The sequence below is a fragment of the Bombina bombina genome, chromosome 2 (assembly GCF_027579735.1).
Source record: "Bombina bombina isolate aBomBom1 chromosome 2, aBomBom1.pri, whole genome shotgun sequence".
In the NCBI taxonomy this organism is placed as follows: Eukaryota; Metazoa; Chordata; class Amphibia; order Anura; family Bombinatoridae; genus Bombina; species Bombina bombina.
The window spans coordinates 604,809,880-604,827,877 of record NC_069500.1 but is presented as its reverse complement, the minus strand read 5'-3'; the positions used below and the strand labels follow the sequence as shown (position 1 = coordinate 604,827,877).

The window sequence follows — 17,998 nt, the reverse complement described above, 5'->3', positions numbered from 1 at the left end:
TGTCATTTTTTTATTTTTTGCCTTAAAACATTTTGAACAATGATGGTTTCTTTTTAAATCAGAGTCAGGTTGTTTGCTACACTTTGAGCTCACAGGTTCATCTAAGTTTTTTTCTGATTAAAATCAGTTGGACATTTTTGCTTTCATAGCTGGAATTCAAAGATTGACCTACTATCTGACAGCACTACTCAAATGTATTTCATCCACTATAAGTTAATTCTTCATTCTTACACCTCTGTCCTTCACTTAACCAAGCAAACCTACTTCTTTTCTCTTATATCTACTCACTCCTCAAACCCTAAACAACTCTTCTGCACCTTCAACTCTCTCCTCTACCCACCTGCACCACCCCCTTCATCTGCCTTTAATGCACAAGTCATGGCAGACTACATTTTAAACAAAATGCTTACATCCGAAGCAAAATCCCATCACAAGCCTGCAGTCTTCCATCTCCACCCCCTCTACCACTCTCTGCATCTCCCCTCCCCCTAACCATTGAGAATTAAGTAAGTTCCTTATTATCTTCCTCACACCTCACTACCTGCCCGCTTGACCCCATCCCTTCACATCTAATACCTTCTCTGTCTACCACCCTCACTCTTATTCACATATTCAACCTATCCCTTTCTACAGGTTCATTCCCATCTTCTTTCAAACATGCAAAGGTCACCCCCATCCTCAAACAAAACCTCCCTTGATCCTAATTCTCCTACAAACTACCACCCAATATAACTGCTTCTGCAAGCTTCAAAACTCCTGGAAAAAAATAGTTTTCAACTGCCTAACATGCCTCCTGTCCTTCAACTTCTTGCTTGACCCCCTTCAATCTGGCTTCCGTCCCCAACACTCAAATGAGACTGCCCTCAGCAAGGTTACTATTGACCTTCTTTCTGCTAAAACCAAAGGCCATTACTCTATACTTATCTTACTGGACCTCTCTGCTGCCTTTGACACTGTTGCCCATCCCCTCCTACTACAGACTCAAAACTCTCTTGGTCTCTGTGACACTACCCTCTCTTGGATACACTTATATCTCAAAAACTTCCTTTTCTGTCTCATTTGCTGGCAACTACTCCTCTTCAGTGCCTCTGTCTGTTGGAGTACTTTAAGGCTCAGTCCTGGGTCCTCTACTCTTCTCTATTTATACTTCATCACTAGGTAAACTTATCAACAGCTATGACTTCAAATATCACCTCTATGCTAATGACACTCAGATCTACTTTTCCACCCTTGCTCTCTCTCCTTGTGTCCTTTCTCAAGTCAGCGACTGCTTATCTGGCATTTATTCCTGGATGGCCTCTCACCACCTAAAAATGAACGTGTCCAAGACTGAGCTCCTTCTAATCCACCCTCTAATTCTACGCAAATTTTCTAACTTTTCTATCACTGTTGGTGTCACTGCCATCTCCCTATTAGCTCAAGTCCGCTGCCTCGGAGCTACACTTGACTATTATCTGTCGTTCATACCCCACATCCAATTGCTCTTGCATTATCTCCAAAATTTGTCCATTTCTGATCACTGACACTACTAAGCAGCTAATCCACGCTCCCACTGGCCTTCCTCTCTCTCACCTCTCCCACCCTTCAATCCATCTTAAATGCCTCTGCCAGGCTAATCCACATTTCCCGATGCTCTGTATCTTGCTCTGTACACTTTTCTTCAAGTCCCTTCACTCGCTCCCCATTCACAACAGGATTAAATTAAAAATTCTAACTCTGACCTACAAAGACCTTGCCAACCCTGACCCCCCACCTATCCTCACTAATCAACAAATATTCTCCAGCACGCACACTAAGATCCAACAATGACCTACTCCTTGCATCTTCTACCATCACCACCTCCCATGCTAGACTGCAGGACTTCTCTCGTGTAGCACCAACCCTCTGAAACGCACTTCCTCGCTCTGCCCGACTTTCCCCTAGTCTGTCCTCCTTTAAACACTCACTATTGATCTTTTTGTTCAGGGAAGCCTATCACCTAACTCAGTAACAATTGAATTCCCTCATCTAACTCTGCTCTAACATCATTCTAGCCTTTGCAGTCCCCACCTCCTATTTCTCACCCTCCTACCCTTCTAGATTGTAATTCCCTTCAGGAATAGGACCATCAATTTCCCTTGGATTTTGTTTGATAAATTTTGTCCTGTGTCTAAAAATATTTGTATCATTGTTGTACTTTTATCTTTGTACCCATGGACAGCATTGCAGTGCTTGTTGGCGCTTTATAAATAAAAAATAATAATAAAAATATACTATTCAGTGAAGCAAAGATACCTGATGAATTGAGACCTGAGTAATTAGTGTATCTTGTAATAGTGTAGCACTTCTCAACATCTGAGCCCTAGCTTTTTATTTCCTGATGATTCTTGTCTTTCCAGAGATACATATGTTCCTTTATTAACCTGGGCACTTGTAGCATAACTGTCATAGTAATAAGAGTACTGTGTTGATGTAGCACTTACATGGAGACTGCAACTGGGGGCAGAAAACATCTGCCTTCATATAGTAAGGGAGCGCTGATCATGCTCATTTAATTTTTGAAGGCAGATCGACGATCATTACAGAGAGTGACACTGTGTTACTCTCTGTAAAGATCATTGTTCATACCGAGTGGGAGGGGAGGAGGGAGGTTGGTGGATCAGCCCAGAAAAGATGGGGGAGGGGGGAGGGATTGTTAAGGGGTTAAACAGAGTGATAGCAATAATGCTAAACATTCTCCGGTACTTTGGGAGGGGTTACAGGGACAATGTACTTAGCTAAGAAGCTGATAAGAGTTAATTTAACCCTTTAACTGCAGATGAGGACATATGGTTGTCATCTGCTCAGTGCCTTAACTGCGGCTGACAACCACATGTCGTCACCCAGTGGAGGGGGGGGTGTTCTGAGCTGATTACGACCCCCTTGGTAGTTAAAGGCCGGTACAAGGTGGCTAAAGTTTCTGCATCACCTCGGATATCTGCAATGCTGATGGCATCACCAGGCATGGGCATGGTGATGTCATCAAGCTGGAGATTAGAAAATCTAAAGAAGACCTCATGGGATGGGGGGTAAGTATTCAAACCCATCAATCTCAGCTCCCTTAAGCCCTAGAAACCTCAAAGACCCACTATTTGAAGGGTAATCCCATGTTCTTTCAAAAGGATGTTTATAATACACACATTTTTTGTTTTTAATTAAAAAGTAAAACGTACACATTTTTCTTTATAAGGAGATATCTAGACCCCCAACCACCACCACCACCACCACTTGCCTTATTTGGAGGAGCCAATCTAAGCTTGTTTCTAGAGTATACAAGGCTAGTCATTATGTTAGCAAAATCTGCATAGTATTGCAGTTGCTTACGCATCCCCCTTGTGAAGTCAGCTAGAGACAGATATGTATTTAGGATACCTATAATTATCACTGAAATGCATACTGTTGAAATTCAACCAATCAAAAGTAGTTTCTGTGCTTTGCAACAAACAGCATCACTATAAAACATTGTAATAAGGAATAAAAAGTTAAAACAGTAAATGATAATTAAACATTTAAGTTATTGCTTAACTCAGAAAAGACAGGAAGGCTTGAGTTAAATTTCTACTAATTTAGCCTCAATCCACCTGTGGTTTTGTTGGGGACATTACAGATGACTTAATTAATGACATTACACATCAAATGACATATGGCTAGGGTTGCCAAGAAACAGTATTTCTCCAACATAGGTGTGTCCGGTCCACGGCGTCATCCTTACTTGTGGGATATTCTCTTCCCCAACAGGAAATGGCAAAGAGCCCAGCAAAGCTGGTCACATGATCCCTCCTAGGCTCCGCCTACCCCAGTCATTCTCTTTGCCGTTGTACAGGCAACATCTCCACGGAGATGGCTTAGAGTTTTTTAGTGTTTAACTGTAGTTTTTATTATTCAATCAAGAGTTTGTTATTTTGAAATAGTGCTGGTATGTACTATTTACTCAGAAACAGAAAAGAGATGAAGATTTCTGTTTGTATGAGGAAAATGATTTTAGCAACCGTCACTAAAATCCATGGCTGTTCCACACAGGACTGTTGAGAGCAATTAACTTCAGTTGGGGGAACAGTGTGCAGTCTCTTGCTGCTTGAGGTATGACACATTCTAACAAGACGATGTAATGCTGGAAGCTGTCATTTTCCCTATGGGATCCGGTAAGCCATGTTTATTACGATCGTAAATAAGGGCTTCACAAGGGCTTATTAAAACTGTAGACTTTTTCTGGGCTAAATCGATTCATTATTAACACATATTTAGCCTTGAGGAATCATTTTATCTGGGTATTTTGATATAATAATATCGGCAGGCACTGTTTTAGACACCTTATTCTTTAGGGGCTTTCCCAAAGCATAAGCAGAGCCTCATTTTCGCGCCGGTGTGGCGCACTTGTTTTTGAGAGGCATGGCATGCAGTCGCATGTGAGAGGAGCTCTGATACTTAGAAAAGACTTTCTGAAGGCGTCATTTGGTATCGTATTCCCCTTTGGGCTTGGTTGGGTCTCAGCAAAGCTGATACCAGGGACTGTAAAGGGGTTAAAGTTCAAAACGGCTCCGGTTCCGTTATTTTAAGGGTTAAAGCTTACAAATTTGGTGTGCAATACTTTTAAGGCTTTAAGACACTGTGGTGAAAATTTGGTGAATTTTGAACAATTCCTTCATGTTTTTTCGCAATTGCAGTAATAAAGTGTGTTCAGTTTAAAATTTAAAGTGACAGTAACGGTTTTATTTTAAAACGTTTTTTGTACTTTGTTATCAAGTGTATGCCTGTTTAACATGTCTGAACTACCAGATAGACTGTGTTCTGAATGTGGGGAAGCCAGAATTCCTATTCATTTAAATAAATGTGATTTATGTGATAATGATAATGATGCCCAAGATGATTCCTCAAGTGAGGGGAGTAAGCATGGTACTGCATCATTCCCTCCTTCGTCTACACGAGTCTTGCCCACTCAGGAGGCCCCTAGTACATCTAGCGCGCCAATACTCCTTACTATGCAACAATTAACGGCTGTAATGGATAATTCTGTCAAAAACATTTTAGCCAAAATGAACACTTATCAGCGTAAGCGCGGCTGCTCTGTTTTAGATACTGAAGAGCATGACGACGCTGATAATAATATTTCTGAAGGGCCCCTAACCCAGTCTGATGGGGCCAGGGAGGTTTTGTCTGAGGGAGAAATTACTGATTCAGGGAACATTTCTCAACAGGCTGAACCTGATGTGATTGCATTTAAATTTAAGTTGGAACATCTCCGCATTCTGCTTAAGGAGGTACTATCCACTCTGGATGATTGTGACAAGTTGGTCATCCCAGAGAAACTTTGTAAAATGGACAAGTTCCTAGAGGTGCCGGGGCTCCCAGAAGCTTTTCCTATACCCAAGCGGGTGGCGGACATTGTTAATAAAGAATGGGAAAGGCCCGGTATTCCTTTCGTCCCTCCCCCCATATTTAAAAAATTGTTTCCTATGGTCGACCCCAGAAAGGACTTATGGCAGACAGTCCCCAAGGTCGAGGGAGCGGTTTCCACTTTAAACAAACGCACCACTATACCCATAGAGGATAGTTGTGCTTTCAAAGATCCTATGGATAAAAAATTAGAAGGTTTGCTTAAAAAGATGTTTGTTCAGCAAGGTTACCTTCTACAACCAATTTCATGCATTGTCCCTGTCGCTACAGCCGCATGTTTCTGGTTCGATGATCTGATAAGAGCGGTCGATAGTGATTCTCCTCCTTTGGAGGAGATTATGGACAGAATCAATGCTCTCAAATTGGCTAATTCTTTCACCCTAGACGCCACTTTGCAATTGGCTAGGTTAGCGGCTAAGAATTCTGGGTTTGCTATTGTGGCGCGCAGAGCGCTTTGGTTGAAATCTTGGTCGGCTGATGCGTCTTCCAAGAACAAGCTACTTAACATTCCTTTCAAGGGGAAAACGCTGTTTGGCCCTGACTTGAAAGAGATTATCTCTGATATCACTGGGGGTAAGGGCCACGCCCTTCCTCAGGATCGGCCTTTCAAGGCAAAAAATAAACCTAATTTTCGTCCCTTTCGTAGAAACGGACCAGCCCAAGGTGCTACGTCCTCTAAGCAAGAGGGTAATACTTCTCAAGCCAAGCCAGCTTGGAGACCAATGCAAGGCTGGAACAAGGGAAAGCAGGCCAAGAAACCTGCCACTGCTACCAAGACAGCATGAAATGTTGGCCCCCGATCCGGGACCGGATCTGGTGGGGGGCAGACTCTCTCTCTTCGCTCAGGCTTGGGCAAGAGATGTTCTGGATCCTTGGGCGCTAGAAATAGTCTACCAAGGTTATCTTCTGGAATTCAAGGGACTTCCCCCAAGGGGGAGGTTCCACAGGTCTCAGTTGTCTTCAGACCACATAAAAAGACAGGCATTCTTACATTGTGTAGAAGACCTGTTAAAAATGGGAGTGATTCATCCTGTTCCATTAAGAGAACAAGGGATGGGGTTCTACTCCAATCTGTTCATAGTTCCCAAAAAAGAGGGAACGTTCAGACCAATCTTAGATCTCAAGATCTTAAACAAGTTTCTCTAGGTTCCATCGTTCAAGATGGAAACCATTCGAACTATTCTTCCTTCCATCCAGGAAGGTCAATTCATGACCACGGTGGATTTAAAGGATGCGTATCTACATATTCCTATCCACAAGGAACATCATCGGTTCCTAAGGTTCGCATTCCTGGACAAACATTACCAGTTCGTGGCGCTTCCTTTCGGATTAGCCACTGCTCCAAGGATTTTCACAAAGGTACTGGGGTCCCTTCTAGCTGTGCTAAGACCAAGGGGCATTGCTGTAGTACCTTACTTGGACGACATTCTGATTCAAGCGTCGTCCCTTCCTCAAGCAAAGGCTCACACGGACATTGTCCTGGCCTTTCTCAGATCTCACGGGTGGAAAGTGAACGTGGAAAAGAGTTCTCTATCCCCGTCAACAAGGGTTCCCTTCTTGGGAACAATAATAGACTCCTTAGAAATGAGGATTTTTCTGACAGAGGCCAGAAAAACAAAGCTTCTAGACTCTTGTCGGATACTTCATTCCGTTCCTCTTCCTTCCATAGCTCAGTGCATGGAAGTGATCGGGTTGATGGTAGCGGCAATGGACATAGTTCCTTTTGCGCGCATTCATCTAAGACCATTACAACTGTGCATGCTCAGTCAGTGGAATGGGGACTATACAGACTTGTCTCCGAAGATACAAGTAAATCAGAGGACCAGGGACTCACTCCGTTGGTGGCTGTCCCTGGACAACCTGTCACAAGGGATGACATTCCGCAGACCAGAGTGGGTCATTGTCACGACCGACGCCAGTCTGATGGGCTGGGGCGCGGTCTGGGGATCCCTGAAAGCTCAGGGTCTTTGGTCTCGGGAAGAATCTCTTCTACCGATAAATATTCTGGAACTGAGAGCGATATTCAATGCTCTCAAGGCTTGGCCTCAGCTAGCGAGGGCCAAGTTCATACGGTTTCAATCAGACAACATGACAACTGTTGCGTACATCAACCATCAGGGGGGAACAAGGAGTTCCCTAGCGATGGAAGAAGTGACCAAAATCATTCTATGGGCGGAGTCTCACTCCTGCCACCTGTCTGCTATCCACATCCCAGGAGTGGAAAATTGGGAAGCGGATTTTCTGAGTCGTCAGACATTGCATCCGGGGGAGTGGGAACTCCATCCGGAAATCTTTGCCCAAGTCACTCAGCTGTGGGGCATTCCAGACATGGATCTGATGGCCTCTCGTCAGAACTTCAAAGTTCCTTGCTACGGGTCCAGATCCAGGGATCCCAAGGCGGCTCTAGTGGATGCACTAGTAGCACCTTGGACCTTCAAACTAGCTTATGTGTTCCCGCCGTTTCCTCTCATCCCCAGGCTGGTAGCCAGGATCAATCAGGAGAGGGCGTCGGTGATCTTGATAGCTCCTGCGTGGCCACGCAGGACTTGGTATGCAGATCTGGTGAATATGTCATCGGCTCCACCTTGGAAGCTACCTTTGAGACGAGACCTTCTTGTTCAGGGTCCGTTCGAACATCCGAATCTGGTTTCACTCCAGCTGACTGCTTGGAGATTGAACGCTTGATTTTATCGAAGCGAGGGTTCTCAGATTCTGTTATTGATACTCTTGTTCAGGCCAGAAAGCCTGTAACTAGAAAGATTTACCACAAAATTTGGAAAAAATATATCTGTTGGTGTGAATCTAAAGGATTCTCTTGGGACAAGGTTAAGATTCCTAGGATTCTATCCTTCCTTCAAGAAGGATTGGAAAAAGGATTATCTGCAAGTTCCCTGAAGGGACAGATTTCTGCCTTGTCGGTGTTACTTCACAAAAAACTGGCTGCTGTGCCAGATGTTCAAGCCTTTGTTCAGGCTCTGGTTAGAATTAAGCCTGTTTACAAACCTTTGACTCCTCCTTGGAGTCTCAATTTAGTTCTTTCAGTTCTTCAGGGGGTTCCGTTTGAACCCTTGCATTCCGTTGATATTAAGTTATTATCTTGGAAGGTTTTGTTTTTAGTTGCAATTTCTTCTGCTAGAAGAGTTTCAGAATTATCTGCTCTGCAGTGTTCTCCTCCTTATCTGGTGTTCCATGCAGATAAGGTGGTTTTACGTACTAAACCTGGTTTTCTTCCAAAAGTTGTTTCTAACAAAAACATTAACCAGGAGATTATCGTACCTTCTCTGTGTCCGAAATCAGTTTCAAAGAAGGAACGTTTGTTGCACAATTTGGATGTTGTTCGCGCTCTAAAATTCTATTTAGATGCTACAAAGGATTTTAGACAAACATCTTCCTTGTTTGTTGTTTATTCTGGTAAAAGGAGAGGTCAAAAAGCAACTTCTACCTCTCTCTCTTTTTGGATTAAAAGCATCATCAGATTGGCTTACGAGACTGCCGGACGGCAGCCTCCCGAAAGAATTACAGCTCATTCCACTAGGGCTGTGGCTTCCACATGGGCTTTCAAGAACGAGGCTTCTGTTGATCAGATATGTAGGGCAGCGACTTGGTCTTCACTGCACACTTTTACCAAATTTTACAAGTTTGATACTTTTGCTTCTTCTGAGGCTATTTTTGGGAGAAAGGTTTTGCAAGCCGTGGTGCCTTCCATTTAGGTGACCTGATTGCTCCCTCCCTTCATCCGTGTCCTAAAGCTTTGGTATTGGTTCCCACAAGTAAGGATGACGCCGTGGACCGGACACACCTATGTTGGAGAAAACAGAATTTATGTTTACCTGATAAATTACTTTCTCCAACGGTGTGTCCGGTCCACGGCCCGCCCTGGTTTTTTTAATCAGGTCTGATAATTTATTTTCTTTAACTACAGTCACCACGGTACCATATGGTTTCTCCTATGCAAATATTCCTCCTTAACGTCGGTCGAATGACTGGGGTAGGCGGAGCCTAGGAGGGATCATGTGACCAGCTTTGCTGGGCTCTTTGCCATTTCCTGTTGGGGAAGAGAATATCCCACAAGTAAGGATGACGCCGTGGACCGGACACACCGTTGGAGAAAGTAATTTATCAGGTAAACATAAATTCTGTTTTTACAGACAAGGCCGTTTTGTTTAAAGTTCAGGTCAATATAGATAATATGGAATAAATATAGAAATAAAGGACCTGCCATACTCCTACATGTGTTGCAATCTAATTATGAGCAAATAATCCTTTAGAATAAGTCCTAGCAGCTTTAGTTTCGGAGTTATGCTGTGTAATCACTTATGTGCTTTTATGCAAATCAGCATGGCCGGTATTTATTTATTTTTTTTCACAAAAAGGTGGCAACCCTACATATGGCATTATCAGTTACACCACTGAGGAGTGTCTACTTGCATTGCATTTTACTGTTGGGTTTTCATGTAGTGTTAGTGCCACAGTGGTGTGGTTGCAGTGTCAGTACTGGGGGACATGTGACGTGTTGTCACTAGTCATAAAGTCAAATTTATAGTTGTGCTTAAAGGGACATAAAACAGGTTGAGATCTGTGCATATCCTAAAAGGACTAATTAATTAAAAATAGTTTGCATAAAAAAGTGTTTAAAAATTGCTTGCAAGTATTTTAAAATAATTTTCAAAAATAAGCCAAATGAATTGCATAGCTAAGCTGCCTGGAGCAGCCAACTCCACCCACCCTTATCAGTGTTTAGACACAGGCATTGTATTTCAACTGAGTTGACAACTTCTAGGCATGCTCCAGCAGATAATCCCTATGCACTTTTACATTCTAACAAAACAACAATATATATAGATACAGCCATAGAAGGAAATTAGTGGGTCGAGTTAGAGCTTTACAATTCAGAAACTAAAAAGAAAGGGTTAATGGCAAGGCACTGCATTATAAATTTGCAGGTAAAGTAATTAAAGTACATATTATTATAGTTTGTCTCTATCCCAACTTCTTGTTTTATGTCCCTTTAACAAAAAGCTGAGTTTTTACCATTGTTTTTCCAAAATGCATTCTTTCTCCCATCATTCTGCATTTGTATAATGCAGCATTTATAATGTTAATGTCAAGGGCAGGCCAGGATTTTCTGTTATGTTTTCAAGAGGTTTACACCTCCCAATATAAATAAAATTTGAGTAGATATAAAATTGTCTTTCTCATTTTTCATCTTTGAGCCACTGTAACAAGATTAAAGGAACATTCAGACGCTATAGTGATAGATCCCTTAACACTGACTGGTTTGGGCTTCTAAGGATTGGAAACAATGGTGTATAGACCATAGAACATTAACTTAAAGGGACAGTCAACACCAGAATGTTTGTTGTTTTAAAAGATAGATAATCCCTGAATTACCAATTCCCCAGTTTTGCATAAAAACACAGTTATAATTATACACGTTTTACCTCTGTAATTACCTTGTATCTAAGCCTCAGCAGACTGCCCCCTTATTTCAGTTATTTTGACAGACTTGCATTTTAGCCAATCAGAGCTGTCTCCATGGTAAATTCACGTGCATGAACTCAATGTTATCTATATGAAACACGTGAACTAATGCACTCTAGTGGTGAAAAACTATCAATATGCATTTAGATTGGAGGTGGCCTTCAAGGTCTAAGAAATTAGCATATAAACCTCCTAGGTTTAGCTTTCAACTAAGAATACAAAGAGAACAAAGCAAAATTGGTGATAAAAGTAAATTGGAAAGTTGTTTAAAATTACATGCCCTATTTGAAACATAAAAGGTTTTTTTGGACTTGACTGTCCCTTTAATAAAATTCAGTTGTCAGGAGCAAGCAGGGCTCTTGTGCTATAGTTACTTCAAAGATGTTCCCCATGGGATATAGCTGGAGAACAGTTTTTCATTCACAATTAAATTTAAACTACTCCATAACCAAATATTGTATTAATTGAAATAATTTTAGTGAGCTTAACAGGAGAGACATGCATATGTATGTAGCCATATCCTGCTCAGGAATGGCACAGGCACATGACGGCTGCACAACCTAAACTCTATGTTTAACCTATCTGCAGGGGAACAAAAAAGACATTACAAATGAAATTCTCCAACTAAATAGAATATATTATTTTACAGCAGAATGTCCCTTTCTTTGCATATATGGTGTTGTGTTCTTTTTCCTCTGTGTCATTGTTGGTTCCTTATTTGTATTGTCAGTGGAATGCTATAGTGCAAACATTCTACGGGAGAAGCACAAAGTCAATGACATCTAAGTGATTTAGTGATTCTCATGCAACAACTGTTTGGTTTCACTGTACTGAGATATACCAGCCATGTACATTTGTATAACTATGCCACAATCTTATACTTTACCAATACAGCCATTAAACATTTCTCTAGCACGTCACAAAAACATGAGTATTTTATCTGCAGTTGGACAAAAATCTATAAAATATAGAATGTGTGTAGCAAAGTAGTTGCTTTGAAATCCAATTAAATGATTTAATTTGTGTCATCGTGAGTGTGCCAGGCTTGATGGTTGATAGGACATTGCTCAGCCTAAGGGAATGTCATCAGCTTAAAATAATCAGCTTCCACGAGATTATTCCTCATTTGCAGACAACAAAGAAAAAGATATATATCTGTTTTTAAATGCTTACTATTGATTTTGCAGCTTCCTGCAAACCACTTTCAGAATAAAATGGGTAACTCCCCCACTGGGAGTTTCTCATTAACAAATAATACAAGTTTTACAAATTGGCCTCTATCCCAAACATTTTTTGTTTCCTTCTTACTGGCCAAAGTTGCAGAACTCACCTACTGGTTTTTAGAAGGATCATTATTTTACAAAATATCAATAAAAAAACTTTTCTCAGTTTCCCGTTAAGACTGATTTTTTTTTTTTTTGTGAGTTTGCATAGAGTAAACATACGCAGGTAATTAGTGCATCTTGTTCAGGTGTGCAGCTTGTATGCAAAATAGATACGAGGATTACTGAAGTGTACTGACAAGGCAAACAACCACGTACAGAGGCAGGCTGGGAAATATGTATTTAACGTATCATATTTACATTGTGATGTTTGATTTAGTTTATTGTTTATGTTTAATATATTCAATGCTGTGTGATGGGAAATAGCCACAATTTTTGTAGGAAAATTACAGGCATAATAAATAATGCAGGTATATTACACTTTTTCTGCTTTCAATTAAACATTTTATGCAGATTTTCATTTTAATGCTTCTTAATTGGTCAAGTGCAGTAACAACTCAGCCATTCATCCTTCGAATATTGTTCACTTTGAGTAATCAAAACAGCTAGTATTTATCAGGGCTGTCCAATGCATTTTGTTAAAGCATGTTGAGCCTCTTAGCAAGAAAATTGTAATAATAATAATAACAACAATATGGTTTAAAACAGTTGAAGTCTTGCTGACAAAAATCAGAAGTGATTTGCTCTCAGAGAAATTGAGAATGAAATAGGGAGTTTATTGATGATCTGACATGAAGCCTATGCTTTGTTTGCAGAAGAGGTCTGCCGTCAAGTTCAACATTCACCCTGGAAGACAGTGCCTACCAGACTTCTGAACAGAGCACATTAGAGACAGAGAATGACAATGCATCGGTCCTGGACATCTATTTAGTAAGCATGCTACACCTCTCTTTAATCATAAATATTGGTTGTTTAGCCAGTATCCTACACCAGGCATTTTGGTTTAAGACCCAATGATTAAGGAGTCTTTATCTTGGAGAGAAATTTTAGTGCAGACTTCACAGTGGTTAGACTTTCTGGATTCTCTACGAAAAATGGCGGAACTTAGAAGTCCAAGAGAGATGATAGTTGCCTCCCATAAAGCACTCCGCTCAGATGAGATGATCTAAAATGATCCTCCAGCCCTGCGAGATATCTCACATGATTCTAGACAGGCAAATGTTGCTATACTTTTCTATGTGGCATTTCATGCATTTCTGTATTTGAAGGCAAGCCCATGTGCAATTTAGCACAGCATGACATGAGAGTTTTGTTACATTTACACTTTGAGGCCCATTTATCAAGCTCCGAATGGAGCTTGAAGGGCCGTGTTTCTGGCGAATCTTCAGACTCGCCCAGAAACACCAGTTATGAAGCAGCGGTCTAAAGACTGCTGCTCCATAATCCTGTCTGCCTGCTCTGATGAGGCCTTCAGGAATCGCCGGAATTCAACACGATTGAGTACTATTGGGTTGATTGACACCCCCTGCTGGCGGCTGATTGGCCGCGAGTCTGCAGGGGGGCGGCGTTGCATCATCAGTTCACAAGAGCTGTTGGTGCAATGCTGAATATGGAGAGCGTATTGCTCTTCGCATTCAGCAATGTCTGTCGGACCTGATCCGCACTGTCGGATCAGGTCCGACAGACATTTGATAAATAGGCCGCTTTGTGCATTGTATTTTATATTACTTTATACTTCAGATTGGGACCTTTAAGTTTGATTACATTTAAGATTTGCACTTTCTATTTTGTATTTTAAATTCTGTATATTGCAGTGATGTTACAATCCCGATTAAGCTTTGAAAGTTTGTGTTACTTTAACAAATAAGGATTATACTTTGTATATTTATGTGTATCCTTTACAAACTACATTCAGCAAGATTACGAGTTTTGAGCGCTATAGGGAAATTAACGACTGAAACATTTTCTGCGTTATTTCAGCTCCCTATAGCGCTGCTATTACAGGTTTTAAAAAATCAGACTTGTGCGGTCGATATCGTTGTGTTGAGCTCCATACCGCACCAAAATCAAGCGCTGCTTTGACATGCTCGTGCACGATTTCCCCATAGACATCAATGGGGAGAGCCGACAAAAAAAAGTCTAACATCTGCAATCATGGAATGAAAAGCTCCATAACGCAGCCCCATTGATGTTTATGGGGAAAATAAAAAGTAACGTTTAAACCTAACACCCTAACATAAACCCCACGTCTAAACACCCCTAATCTGCTGCCCCTAACATCGCCGCCACCTACATTGCAGTTATTAACCCCTAATCTGCTGCCCCTAACATCGCCACCACCTACATTACAGTTATTAACCCCTAATCGTCCGTCCCTAACATCGCCGCCACCTACCTACACTTATTAACCCCTAATATACTGCCCCAATGTCGCCGCCACTATACTAAAGTTATTAACCCCTAAACCTAACCCTAACGTAACCCTAAGCCTAACCCTAACACCCCCTAACTTAAATATAATTAAAATAAATCTAAATAAACCTTACAATTATTAACTAAATAATTCCTATTTAAAACTAAATAAAAATTTACCTGTAAAAAAAAAACGAAGCTAGTTACATTGTAGCTATCTTAGGTTTTATTTTTATTTCACAGGTAAGTTTGTATTTATTTTAACTAGGTAGACTAGTTATTAAATAGATATTAACTATTTACTAGCTACCTATTTGAAATAAATACAGTTACCTGTAAAATAAAACCTAACCTGCCTTACACTAAAACCTAACATTACAATAAAATAAAGTAAATTAAATTAATAAAATACAATTTATTAACTTACAAAAAAAAAATAAACACTAAATTACAAAAATTAAAAAACGAAATTATCAAAAATAAAAACAAATTACTCCTAATCTAATAGCCCTATCAAAATAAAAAAGTCCCCCCAAAATAAAAAAAAACCCTAGCCTACACTAAACTGCCAATGGCCCTTAAAAGGGCCTTTTGCAAGGCATTGCCCCAAAGAAATCAGCTCTTTTACATTGCAATAAAAAAATACAAACAACCCCCACAAAAACTGACAAAGCATAATGAGCATTTGTAAAATCACAATCCTTAATACACTGCTGTATACAGAATCTAAATACATTTAAATACAAAATAGAAAGTGCAAAGGTTGAAGGTAATATAACTTAAATCAATCACCTTAATTCTAAAGTAATATAAAATACAAAGCACAAAGTGTAAATGCAGCAGAACTCTCATGTCATGCAGTGATGTATTGCACTAGGCTTGTCTCTCCTTCACATCCAGAAATACAAGGAATGCCTGTTGGAGTGGTGTAGCAAATTCTGCCTTTTTAGTATCTTGTGAGGGATCTCGCAGTGCTGGGGGATCATTTTAGATAATCTCATCTGAGTGGAGAGCTTTAGATGATCAGGCCCCCCATCAGAAACACATAATAAGAACAACTGTAAAAAGCACTTATTATTATTGTTGGAAATACAGATACTTTTTGTATAATATGTGTGTGTGTATGTGAAAGATACATTAGATATCACACATGGACTTAAACAGAGGACTTCTGAGAACATATTTGTCCAAAGTCTAAAAATCATCTTTGTCTGAATAACCATGGAGCATATAACACAGTGAGATGTGTTACATAAGTCCTGCATATTTACGTTATTACCTAAAATGCTTAAAAGTATAATCACTGCTTATTTAATGATTATGTACCTGTATCGTAGACGTCATCTTCTCTATGATTAATTTTACATATAATAGTGTTTGTCGCCCCCCAGGCCTGTGCAAGATATACATTTTGCCGCCCCCAACAAATTGCATAATTTAATGTTTATATGACATGGAATGTTATACTGGACAAATTAACAAAAAAATGTCACTTACAAATGTACCTGGACAGATACAAATCAAAATACTACACACTGCTGGGCACTTTTTGCACTGTATAAAAGTTAAAGCATATAAAACAGTTTATTCTGCTGTTTCATTTAAATAATTTTGTTAAATTTGTAATATTTCCAAGCAAGTAATCTTTACAGCAATCATAAAGGTGTATAGAAACCTTTGTGATATTAAAAGGGGTCGGGGAGTCAGAAATCATAGACATTTGCAATTGTATACCCCACTGTAGGGGCCCCCTAAAGCTACTGCCTTACGTTCCAAACATACTGTACATTACGTATGACAGAAAATGCTGAAGCTGTAGGTATTCTTAAAGGGATGTTATAATTGTACTAGTCATTTGGCACCTATACCTATGCCTTTCCCTAGTTACAATCACATGCCGCCCCACTACTAGATTGCTATAACATTTTTAGAGTTTTAAAATAATCAGCAAGATTGCAAGTGTCGTGGTACGGCTATACTGCTGAAAAATTGGCCTTTGTGCGCAGAATATGCAGGTCTACCGTATTACAAGTCGCGGCGGTACAGCTATACCGCTAGCGTTTTAGCCTTTACGCAACTCTCCATTCAGCACTTAAAAAATGGCTTTTGAGTGTGGAATTTTCATTGCACCGTATTACAGGTTGTGGGGTTCAGCTATTATGCTAGCATTATAGCTTATACCGCCACGATGCATTCCGCGATCAAAGACCAGTAGTTAGTAGTTATGGATTTTGCAAAACAAATTTTTTCCACAAAACTCATAACAAAAGAGTACAAAGTACACTAACACCCATAAACTACCTATTAACCCCTAAACCGCCATCCCATGCATCGCTACTACTACAATAAACCTATTAACCTCTAAACCGCAGGCCCCCCACATTGCTACTTCTATAATAAACCTATTAACCCCTAAACTGCTGCCCCCACATCGCTACTACTATAATAAACCTATTAACCCCTAAACAGCTGGCTCCCCCACATCGCTACTACTATAATAAAACTATTAACCCCTAAACCGCCGGCCCCCCACATCACTACTACTATAATAAAACAATTAACCCCCTAAACTGCCGGGGCCCCCAACATTGCAACACACTAAATTAAACTATTAACCCCTAAACCTAGCTATCCCCTATACTTTAAAATAAATTTACAATATAACTATCTTAAAATAAATAAAAACTTACCTGTGAAATAAAAAAAACTAAGATTAAACTATAAATAAACCTAACATAACTATTTTAAGAAAAGAAAATAAACTAAAAATAAAAAAACTATATTACAAAATTAAAAAAGCTTACACTACGAAAAAAATAAAAAAAAACTAACATTACCAAAAAAAACCCCACTAAAATTACGAACAATAAAAAAACACTAAGATTACAAAAAATAATAAACTAAATTATCCAGAATAATAAAAATTAAACCTAATCTAATAGCCCTATAAAAACAATCTTACGGATAGATTTAGAGTTTTGTCAGTAAAGACCCGCGTAGCTAACGCTGCTTTTTTTTCCAAGCGCACCCTTTAAAAAAAGCTAGTATTGAGAGTTGTCTGAGGGGCTGCATTAGGCTCAGAAAAGGGTGCGTTGAGCCTAATTTAGCTCCACATCAACCCTCAATACCAGCGTTGCTTACGGTAGCGGTGAGCTGAAAAAACGTGCTCGTGCACGATATCCCTATAGGAAACAATGGGGCAGTTTGGGCTGAAAAAAACCTAACACCTGCAAAAAAGCAGCTCCTAACGCAGCCCCATTGATTCCTATGGGGAAACACTCTCTAAGTCTGCACCTAACACCCTAACATGAACCCCGAGTCTAAACACCCCTAACCTTACACTTATTATCCCCTAATCTGCCGCCCCCGCTATCGCTGACACCTGCATTATACTATTAACCCCTAATCTGCCGCTCCGGACACCGCTGCAACCTACATTATCCCTATGAACCCCTAATCTGCTGCCCCTA

At 40.2% G+C, this 17,998-nt stretch overlaps 1 protein-coding gene across 3 annotated transcripts in view; it reads left to right on the top strand.

The window, feature by feature from the left end:
* Nucleotides 1–17,998, top strand: part of PIP5K1B (phosphatidylinositol-4-phosphate 5-kinase type 1 beta) — a 387,289-nt gene that overhangs the window by 353,548 nt on the left and 15,743 nt on the right. For all 3 annotated transcript variants that reach the window (XM_053702527.1, XM_053702529.1, XM_053702528.1), the window contains exon 14: nt 12,932–13,046. In XM_053702527.1, coding sequence (XP_053558502.1) covers nt 12,932–13,046 — 115 coding nt within the window. The remainder of the gene's footprint in view (nt 1–12,931; nt 13,047–17,998) is intronic.